Source organism: Leucoraja erinacea, chromosome 26, assembly GCF_028641065.1.
Source record: "Leucoraja erinacea ecotype New England chromosome 26, Leri_hhj_1, whole genome shotgun sequence".
In the NCBI taxonomy this organism is placed as follows: Eukaryota; Metazoa; Chordata; class Chondrichthyes; order Rajiformes; family Rajidae; genus Leucoraja; species Leucoraja erinaceus.
The window spans coordinates 14,961,380-14,972,159 of NC_073402.1; the positions used below are offsets into that span (position 1 = coordinate 14,961,380).

Below are 10,780 nucleotides of genomic sequence, written 5' to 3' on the forward strand. Positions count from 1 at the left end.
TGGCCTTTGGCCCATTGAGTTGACATCGACCATCAATCGCCCATTCACATCAGTTCTATATTATCCCACTTTTTACATCCACTCTCTACATGCAAGGGGCAATTTACAATCCAATTAACCTACAAACCCACACATCTTTGGGATGCGAAAGGAAACCAGAACACCCAGATAAAACCCACGTGGTCACAAGGAGAACGTGCAAACTCCACACAGATAGATCCATAGCCAGGATCAAACTCAGGTCTCCGGTGCTGTGAGGCAACAGCTCCACCACCTATGCCATCTTCTGCTCTTCCTTTCCCGGTTCCTTATAAAGGTGCATACTTTTCCTATGCTATTGTTATTTTTCACATCAATGAATCATATTGCCCAGTGGCATATTGCCCAGTGTCTTGCATGAAATGTTGATTGTGTAAATCCTGGATAAATCAGAGTTAGTATAAAGTAAAGGATTTATGCATCTACATGGGTTGTTAGCCTTTTTCTGTAAAAAGCCAGAGGCTGCGAGCTGGTGCCAGGAAGTCTAGGTCCTAGATATATCAGATAAGGTGAGGTCCAGAATTGTATGTGTTAAAATGTATGTGGATTCTGCAAATAAACTCCAAGGTGTGGTAGATGCATTGTTTTGATTGGATAGCTGCAAAGGGATTGTAAATAATGTTAATATTGTTGCTGAATGGTTGTACTGCAGTTTGATGATTGGCTGAAGTGTGAAGCCCTGGCTGAATTGTTTATATTGCCTGGGGAAATGTGTCATTATTCAGTTAGCTAACTTCTTTCTAGAAGCTTCTGTAGAAACATTGTAATGGAACTCTTTGTAATTAGGTTGAACTGTCAATAATACTTTAATGTAATCGATATGTGTGATTGGCTTGTAAGGGGAGCCACCCCCATGTAGTTCGCCCGTGCATGGTTCGTGGTCCGTTGTCGATCTGCCGGAAGGGCGCTTGGGACTGCGTGACCTTTTGGCAGTGTCTGCTTGCACGAGGCTGAAGGGCTTGGCCAGGCAATGACAAGGATCGAACCTGCGGTGGTTAGGTATTGTATAGGGGATTCGTTGTTTGTTCAAAAAATAAAGTTTAGTGGTCCAGTGCTTGACTCAGTGTTTGACTGAACTAGACTAAGGGGCGTAAGCTTTAGGAGCATAATTACAATAATGCAACAATAATTACATTTGACTTCCACTGTCCTAAATTAGCTTTCTAATTTGAATCTCACTCTTCTATTCTTTTCCAATGACTCAACAATTTGTCTTTCAAGTTTTTATCCAGTTCCTTTCTGATGGCTGCTGTTGACTCTACAGGCTTTCCCTTTTCAACAGTACATTCCAGATTTGAGAAAGTTGCTGCAACAAAAAATGTGAACAGATATTGACCTTGGTCTCCTCCTGGATCTTCTTCTTGCGTTTGAGGCAGCAGAAGTCTGCAGCAGGGCGATGCCAGCCATCCGGTTCGACATCCGTAGGTGCCCGCCCTAAAAAGGACGCATGCTCCGGGTTGGCGCCAAGCTGCGGCGCTGCTGCTGTCTCTGTTTGTTGTTGTCGCCTGACTGAGGTCACTTGGCAGGGCTCAGCACGAGGAGGTCGACAACATGAGCCCATCCTCCTGGATGATGTCTCTTCATTCCACTACTGTCAAGAAACAACCTCTTCAAAACATTTCACTTATTTTCTATCCCTATCATCTCACAGAGACAACTGGCAGGATGATTATTTGACCCTGCACTCTTCTGTCCATGTTACTGCACAACTGTGTGATATGTCTCCTTGTGGCACACAAGAGAGGCCTTCATAAAATCCGAGGAGTAGGCAGTCTGAACTCCCTTTCAATTGGGGGTTGAGAAAAATGTAGTTTTGGGAGCTAATTCGTTTATGATTAATGATTTACTGTTCTGGTGCAACATTTGTATTTAGAATCTAACGTACCTCTCCCTCTGTGTTTTAGTGCTTGAAAAGATCCGCAGTGCAGTGGGCAGCGCTCAACTTCTTATGTCACAGAAGTTCCAGCAGTTTTACCGACTTTGCCAGCAGAACATGGTAAATTGCCGGGGTGGAGGGATGGGGCATGTCCTGCTTAGAGAGGGGAGGGAATTGACTCTCTTTGAATTATTCTGTTCACATGCTGGAGAGCAGTTCTGAGCTACTATCTACCTCAGTGGAAAACCCTTAGACTATCTTTAATCGGACTTTGCTGGACTTTATCTTGCATTATGCATTATTCCGTTTATCATGTGTCTGTACACTGTGGATGGCTCGAATATAATCATGATTTGTCTTTTCACTGACTGGCTAGTATGCAACAAAAGCTTTTCACTGTGCCTTGGTACACGTGACAATTGATGCATTTTATTTTGAAGAAGCTCCTGCTTTCAACCTTAGAACTAGCTAATCCTTTTATCAGCTGAGTGTTTGATGATGCTGGGCCTGTACTCGCTGGAGTTTACAAGGATGAGTGGGGATTTCATTGAAACTTACTGAATAATGAAAGGCGTAGATATAGTGGATGTGGAGAGAATGGTTCCAGTTAGAGAGTCTAGGACCAGAAGGCACAGCCTCAAAGTAAAACGATGTACCTTTAAAATGGAAATGAGGAAGAATTTGTGGTGAATCTGTGAATTCATAAATTCATTGAATTCAATCTGAATTAATTGTCACAGGCAGAAGTGGAGCCATGTCATTGGGTATTTTTAAAACGGAGTTTGATAGGTACTTGATTAGTAAGTTAGGCAGGAGCATCTCTGGATAAAATGCTTAGATGATGTTTCATATTGGGATCCATCTGTCTGAAGAAGGGTCCTGACCCGAAACATCGCCTATCCATTTTCTCTGGAGATGCTGTCTGACCCGCTGAGTTACTCCAGCATTTTGTGCCTATCATTTCAACACAGTGTTTTTCTTTATAATAAAAACTGAATTGTCTTCTGGCATTAATGTTAAAATAAGAATCTTTCTTGGATGTCATCTTCTGCCTCCATGAGTTTCTCTTTCCCACCCTCTCAATAAAACATCAGGAGGGAAAGCCACTGAGACGCATTTATCGGCCAGCGCTTGTACTTGCAAGCTTTAGATTTTTTCCTGTTGTTGCTTCTTTTGTGTTCCCAGGATCCGAATGCTTTCCCTTTGCCTACCTCCCAGGACTTGGCAGGATTCTGGGATCTCTTGCAACTGTCCGTTGAGGACGTGACTTTGAAGTTTGATGAGTTGTTACAGATAAAGGCCAATAATTGGAAATTGCTGGAGGCTTCAGATAGAAAGGTAAGACGTGCATGAGCTTGGCATGTACAAATCTGCTCATGCTGATTTAGCTTACATTATGAGTATGGTCAAATGTGGCTTGCAGAGGTTTTCTCACCATAATAAGAAAATAAAATCCAACATGCACATACAAACTTCAAGTCATGGTTGCAGGGATGATTTTGATTAAAGTTTGTATAATTTCTGATCGAGAGACAATGATGAAAAGCAACAAAAATAATAAAGAGCATAAATGTATTTTTGACAATTCCAGACACATAATCCATTACTTAGTCATAACTTTTTACCACATAGGGTAATCCCCCCTTGCTAATAATATTGCAAATAGAAGAAAAAGTTTCAAAACTTTTTTTAAGCAGAAGCAGCCACAGATACCAACATTGATAGAAAAATCTGGTAATCTGGTGTGACATGAAGATCAATGGCAGTCGTAGTGGCTTTCCATCTACATTCTTGTAGTTAGGGCAATACATTAGGAGGAGCGACAGTGAATAAAGAGATGGCCGAATGGGAAATCAAACCTGCATACGGGAGCATGATTTTGTCAAAGGAGTATGGGAACCATTCCGGAAATCTGAAAGGGAACTACTGAGGAGGGCACTCCATTTATTTAATTAAGGCCTACTGCTGGTAGAGAAAAGAGTCAAGATGGAGCCCAAAGATGTGGGAATTATGGATGCGTGCAGGTGATAATGTAGGAACAGATTACTGTGGCAAAGTTATGTGGAGAAATCAAACGGGGGCCTAGTAATTTGGGAGTCAACTTTCTTAGCCTTTTGTGAATCCCTGGGTTTAGAGAGGATGGTGATGATTGCATTTTGATAATGATATCTCTCAGTGCAGTGATCTAGTTACGTGATGACCTCCTTCATTTTACGAAGGCACCTTTCCCATACTCATCATGCGTCAACAGGTTATGTGTTCACAAGCACCATTAAATTGGTTTAGCTCAGAAGCTGGAGCAATTTAGACAAATGTACAGTATCTACACAAAAGTGAAGTCATTTATGCCTCTGCTATTGTATTTTCTGCTCTTCCCAATCCTGCACTTACACTCGCTGCCACATTTACTTACTGATACTACCCCCTTTCCTTCCAAGCCCCGTACCTTTGCTCATGCACCACTCACTCATTCTCCGCACCCTCTGTCAGCTCCCTCAAATCAAACAAGACATATCACTTTTCTGGAGCCATTCTAGCTCTCCTTCAACCCCAGATCATGGTCTGCTTCATCCCCAGACCATGCCAGCTTCTTACCATCCAATGCTCATTCCCCAAACTCTTCAACCTGTCTCTCTCCTCTGGCACATTTGCTCACTTTTTTTCAAACCTATCACCATTAAACCCCTCTCCTGTGCACTGCTGTAAATTATCGACCAAGTGGAGACAAAAAGAGACAAAATTTCCATCCCCTCACTCAAAAATCATCCGACAATATGTAAAAGTGAAATGAATTCATTCATTAGATAATATTAAGGATGTACAGTACATATGTTGCTCTCCATAAGTTACCTGTCAGTGCACACCCATGCCAATGCACAATCACACTCATATTTCTGAGCACACTTCTTGTTTTAAGTCTTCCAGCAACTATGCCCTCTAGTGTTGTTGTGTTATTTTGCGGTATAACTGCATTTCCCTTGTAGAAACATCAGGTGCATTTTCACATTAAGATTGTGTATTATTCTGAATTTGCCTGTTATCTCTGGTGTGAGATTAAAGAAAACAGCCGTTCTTTACAAGGTTTCGAGGGTTTTCAAGATCAGTTTATTGTCACATGTACCAATTAATGTACAGTGAAATTCAGATTGCCACACAGTCATACTAATAAAGAGCAACAAGACACCCCCATGCTCAACGTGTGAATCTGAATAGGTAATCGCAAAGATAAATATTAGAAGAGTTATATATATCCCGTCTGGCCCACAAGACCGACACCATATAGTCACAATCTTCAGGGCCATTGTTTTCTCTCCTTATCCTCTGACTTGGCACACACTGACATTGCCATCTCCTCCATCGTTCTTGAATAGTTCAACTCCATTTGTGTTTTAATTTTCTTTCATTATTACGTTACCATCATGAGAATGCTTTTTTATACCCTCTAATCCGGGCAACATCCTGGTGCACCTCCTCTGCACTCTCTCCAAAATCTCCCCGTTCTATCCTGTAATGGGGTGAACAGAACCGCACACAATGCTCCCAATGCAGCCGAACAATTGTTTTATAAAGTGGCAGCTCGACTGGCAAACACATGAGTTGACTAAAAAAGGAAATAGACTGACACTGAGAAAAGAAAACAAAGAGGTAGACTGGAAATTGTACTAATGCAACTCATTATCCAAACTCTTTTTATTGATAGGATGAAATGAAGATGCCCCCTCCTATACCAAAGAAACCACCGAAGGGAAGGTTATCCCAGGCACGGGAAAAGTCATTGGAACTTGCAGACAGACAGAGGCAAGAAGCGAGGAAACGGCTCATGGCTGCTAAAAGAGCAGCTTCGTATCGACAAAACTCTGCCACAGAGAGTGCAGATAGCATTGAAATCTACATCCCCGAGGCTCAAACCAGGCTTTGAAGTCACACCACGCCGTTTGGCAGGAGCCTATCTTTAACTTCAACTTCACTTCTCATGTTCGAGGGAAGATGAAACCAGACTATGGGCATAATTTGAATCCTGCTGTCTAGCCTCAGTTCTAGCAAGCATTAACATTCCTCTTGTGTTCCTTTATGTTGTCACGGTGGACCAATTATATTTTCTTCAGTTTTTAATTGAAGCTGCAGTCGAACATATTTTGTGCACATGTTCTTTATAACGCATCTGACCATCAGTCACACCGAGGAAGCATAATGTGGTAAACATCCCACATTCATTCTTATTTTTCAACTTTTGTTTCACTAGGAAACTGTTTCACCAGGACTAAGGACTAAACACCAGACCTGTGACACAGTGAAATGTTCATCATTCACTTTCACTGTAATTAACTTTCTATAATGCTCCTTGCCAGTGATGTATTCTTAACGTGTTACATTTCACAGAGGCATTGTGACTGTAGCTGAATTTGTCTTAGGAATTAGTTTTTTTTTTAGAAGATGTCAGATTTACACACAAATCTGTGAGAATCCAAAAACCAAAATCTGAATTTCCATAGGAAATGGTTGGGAAAAAGCTGAGGTCAGTTGCTACTCGACTCAGTTATCCCTGGCTGTCCATAAAAGTTTTCATTTGGAGATTGGGGTAGGTTGATGGATTGAAAACCATCCCTTTGCTTCTGGGACCTGAGTCTGAATCCAGCGCAAACCCCCTATCGGAAAACAACGTGACTTTGGTGGCAAAAGACACGTGAGCGAACCATAGAGTTACCAAACATAAGCAGCTCATCTCTGTCTCTCTGTCCATGGCCGCAAGAGGAAAGCTGAACCTAGTTCTCAGTAAGCATGAGTCCACAGCACAAAACCTTGCCCATACCCTGCCGCTCACTCCTGCTGAATGAGTAGGCTGAGCTGGCGTGAGAAGGGCTATAATGCCAGGCCAAGGGCTGGCCCTTCAATGGGTCCAATTTCTCATGTTGCTAGGACAACGTAGAGGAAGGTTTGCTGTCCGTCTGCCTGTGGGTATATTTGACCTGGGAGAGATTGATTCTGACAGTGGGTAGGAACAAAGAGGGAACACGTAACCTCTTCAACACTGTTAGGCCTCACTTGAGCACAATATTGTATTAAAACAAATGTGAATTTTTAAAATATTATCATCCCCAAATGTTATGATTAAGATCAGATTTACCCTGGGCATCAGCACTTGAGAGTAAGGAATGCAGAGAAAGTCGAGATAATGAGAAGAGCATACTAAAATGGGGGGAAAAGAATATACCAAAAGCTACAATGGAAATGATGATGCAGAGAGAAGGGGTTGGAAGCTTCAGCCAATATGTCCAGGTTGCTGCTGTGACCTGGAAAGTGTGAAATGGTTGTATTTGCATGTTAAGGTAATGCCGGGATGCATAGACTGAGAAAAGTGTGTAATATGCAGTAGGCTGTATAGTGGCAAAAATTATTTGGGCTAAATCTCAAAGAGAATGAATGCGCGTTGTTTTGAAATTCCATAATATCAAGTGGCATATGATATTAAACAGCATGATAAGCAGGGTCACTAAATGCAATGTAAACACAATTTCTGTGAAGATAGTCATGGGAGGAGCAGCCAGCAGAAGGATTGCAGAGGTCCTTGTTGCCGAGACTGCTGCTGTTTTGAAACGGTAATGCTGATTATCACCGGGCAACTATTCTTACTGATGGAACTGATTTATATCAAAATCTTTCAGTGGACGGTTCAATCCTTGTCTGTATGGGAAGCCTTTAGCTAATTCTTCTACTCTGACTTTTATATCTGTACATGGAAGCCGACAAATGAATCGAGGCGAGTGTGATGACAACTGGCTTCTATATATAAAGATTTCTGCTGGTAGAGAATCGTCAATTGTTCTTCACATTCATTCACTATACAGATAGCTCTGAAGGGTCTTCCTGCAGGTTTTGTACCACATACTGAGTGGGGTATGACCCCCATGTACTTACATAAGTTATCAATCAGTTCCAAATAACACTGGACATTAATAATAATTTTATAAACAGAAGGCACTGGAAATACCTAGTGGGACAAGTAGTACTTGTGGTGAGCGAACCAGAGTTTTAGCAGTAGAGATGTGACCTCTAACAAATGGATTAAATGTATGATATACTGTATCACATGCACTGTCTCTAAAATTAACTTCCTAGTCATACAGCATGGAAGCAGGCCCTTCGGCCCACTGAGTCTGTGCCAACCATCCACCACTCACTTAGGTACACTAATGCCATTTTATTCTCTCCACATTCCCATTCACAGCACCCTGATTCACCTACACAGCAGGGGGGGAGCTTAAGGTGGCCGGTATCCCACCAAACTGCACTCACTTGGGATGCAGGATGAAACTGGGGGGGAAATGGTACAGTCAAATGAACAAGGAAATGACACATAGCCAGCACCGGATATCAAGAGTGAACCAGATTACTGGAGCTGTGAGTCAGTTTCACTGAATGTGCCACAATGACATCAGTCATTTGAAAAGCAGAGTTCAACGCACATGCATGACACATTTAAGGAGTCTCCATTCTAAAGTTTCAGGTATAATAACGTGACGTTCTGACAAAAGGTTAATGATCCAAAACTTTAACTCTGCTTCCGCTGCCACAGGTGCATCCTGACCTCCTGTATGTTTCCGGTATTGTTTGATTTTATATCGGATTTCTAGCATCTGCAGTATTATTGCTTAGGAATTGTGATTTATCTTTTCATGTCCACATCAAAATCATCACAGGTTCCAAATTTGATTGGCATCCTAAAAACTTGTCAGCCACTCGATTGCAAAGAGTATTGAGATGTGTGCCCTGTATTCAAGTTAGCAAACAAAATAACTCCGATCACCAACATAGGATCTGCAATGAATGTCAAGTATTGTGTTTGAATTTACAGAAAGGAATGAGCTTGATGGGCCCAATCACTTTCCCCTTTTGCTCTGTATCCGCTGTACTGTCAAACAATGGCATAGCATGACAGGATCCAGGGGTATCTCTTAAAATTATTGTTTCCCCAGATCCTGTCCGTCTATGTTGCCCTGTAGATCTGCATTGTATAAAGCACATCCTGAGGTGCCATTTCATTACTCTGTTTGGCTGAAAGATCTTCAGAACATACTTCAGAGGTCTAATAGAATAAAGCTAGGCTACTTGGAGGAACCAGGTTCTCAGACAATGCATCTAAAACCAGTTGTTTTAGTTTACTGTGTACTCTTCCAGTGTCTCAGGCATTGGCTTGGAAATGCACTTGTAAAGAAATATTCTTACCAAATATCTATTCATAGTTTTTTGTTCCATAAAATTAATTAGTTTCTCATCCATAATATATATCATAGCCTGTCAGGCAGTGAAGTTCTCAAAAAAAAATCCTCAATACTAGTATCTAGGTAGAACAAAATTATATCTAATGTAATGGTTTTTATGTAGCGGCAACCACTAATCCTTGTTTACAACATCATACCTGGGCAAGGAAGACTTCAGCTGAATACCACCAATGACTCTTCTTTAGCTGATGAATTAGTAATCTTCCATGTTTAACACCTCTTGCAAGAGCACATAGCAAGGGGGCAGAATCCATGCTGAGTGATGAGGGCTTTGGCTTCAGTGCCTACCATGAAGAATGGGTTGGGTAGCATCACCAATGATCATACTTGCCAGATCCTGAAAGACATAGATGCCACGACAATGACAAAATGAACCTTGCCCTCATTAAGCCATCTGTTTTGGATTTCTAATTCCATGCAATATTGGTTGTAATGTTTGTATTGTCTTCACTCTGGGTGTACTGTGCATTTTGTTTTCTGCTATCATCACCGTACCACATAGAATAGATTCAGAACTGAGCTTGCGGGTCCAAACTGTGTTCCACTACAATTTATTTAGTTCATGGGATGACAAAATGACGGGGCCCGCAAGTGTAAGAAATGCAAAAGGAATTTCACTGTGCAGTTGCATATGTGACAAATAAACCACTATTGAATTATTGAAGCCAGGGCACCAAACGGATCAATGAGGAGTATAAAAACACTTATGCATGCCCAGAGCAGCATAAGGTGAACCTGAAATTGAGATTTGGTGATGCATGCTGTATGCTTGCTAAATGGTGAAAGCAGCATGCAGTGAATGGAACGACGTGGTGGCGCAGCGAAAAAATTGCTGCCTTACAGCGCCGGAGACCCGGGCTGAGGTCACTCAATACATTCCAAGCTAGGGCTTTAATAACCTCCCAGTTGCAGTGCTGTAAATGGCAAGCTTGAAATCCCACGCAGGTCACGGTGGCGCAGCGGTAGAGTTGCTGCCTTACAGCGAATGCAGCGCTGGAGACCCGGGTTCGATCCCGACTTTGGGTGCTGTCTGTACGGAGTTTGCACATTCTCCCCGTCTCCGAGATCTTCGGTTTCCTCCCACACTCCAAAGATGTGCAGGTTTGTAGGTTAATTGGCTTGGTAAATGTCAAAATTGTCCCTAGTGGGTGTAGGATGGTGTTAATGTGCGGGGATCACTGGTTGGTGTGGACCCAGTGGGTCGAAGGGCCTGTTTCCGCGCTGTATCTCTAAACTAAATTAAACGTCTCTAGCCAAGTTGTTCCAGCGGAGCTACAGTACTGACATCTATCCTACAAAGTGTCCAAGATGTTCTGTACACAAAAAGCAGGGCAAATCCATTTTGGCCATTTACCATCCTATCAAACTACCCACAATCATCAGCAGATGCAGAGACTGTGTCCTTGATTGTGCTACCCATGGGTCTTATTAACTGATAGCCTGCTCACCTTGGGTTTCAAAGTGAAGATACTTGTTGACCACACACTCCTAAAATCCCTCGTCAAAAATTCATAGAGAATAGAATAAATTCATGGACGGGCTGGAGGTGGCAAATCGAATGCACGACAACCAAGTGGCAGGTGTG

The 10,780-nt window shown here is 42.2% G+C and overlaps 1 protein-coding gene across 1 annotated transcript in view; it reads left to right on the forward strand.

Annotated features, from left to right (window-relative positions):
• Window positions 1–10,244, forward strand: part of LOC129709671 (disks large-associated protein 2-like) — a 562,214-nt gene extending 551,970 nt beyond the window's left edge. The window contains exons 12-14 of the mRNA XM_055656173.1: window positions 1,944–2,035; window positions 3,101–3,253; window positions 5,616–10,244. Of these exons, the coding sequence (XP_055512148.1) occupies window positions 1,944–2,035; window positions 3,101–3,253; window positions 5,616–5,834 (464 nt within the window). The 3' untranslated portion in view covers window positions 5,835–10,244. The remainder of the gene's footprint in view (window positions 1–1,943; window positions 2,036–3,100; window positions 3,254–5,615) is intronic.
• The last annotated feature ends 536 nt before the right edge of the window (window positions 10,245–10,780 follow it).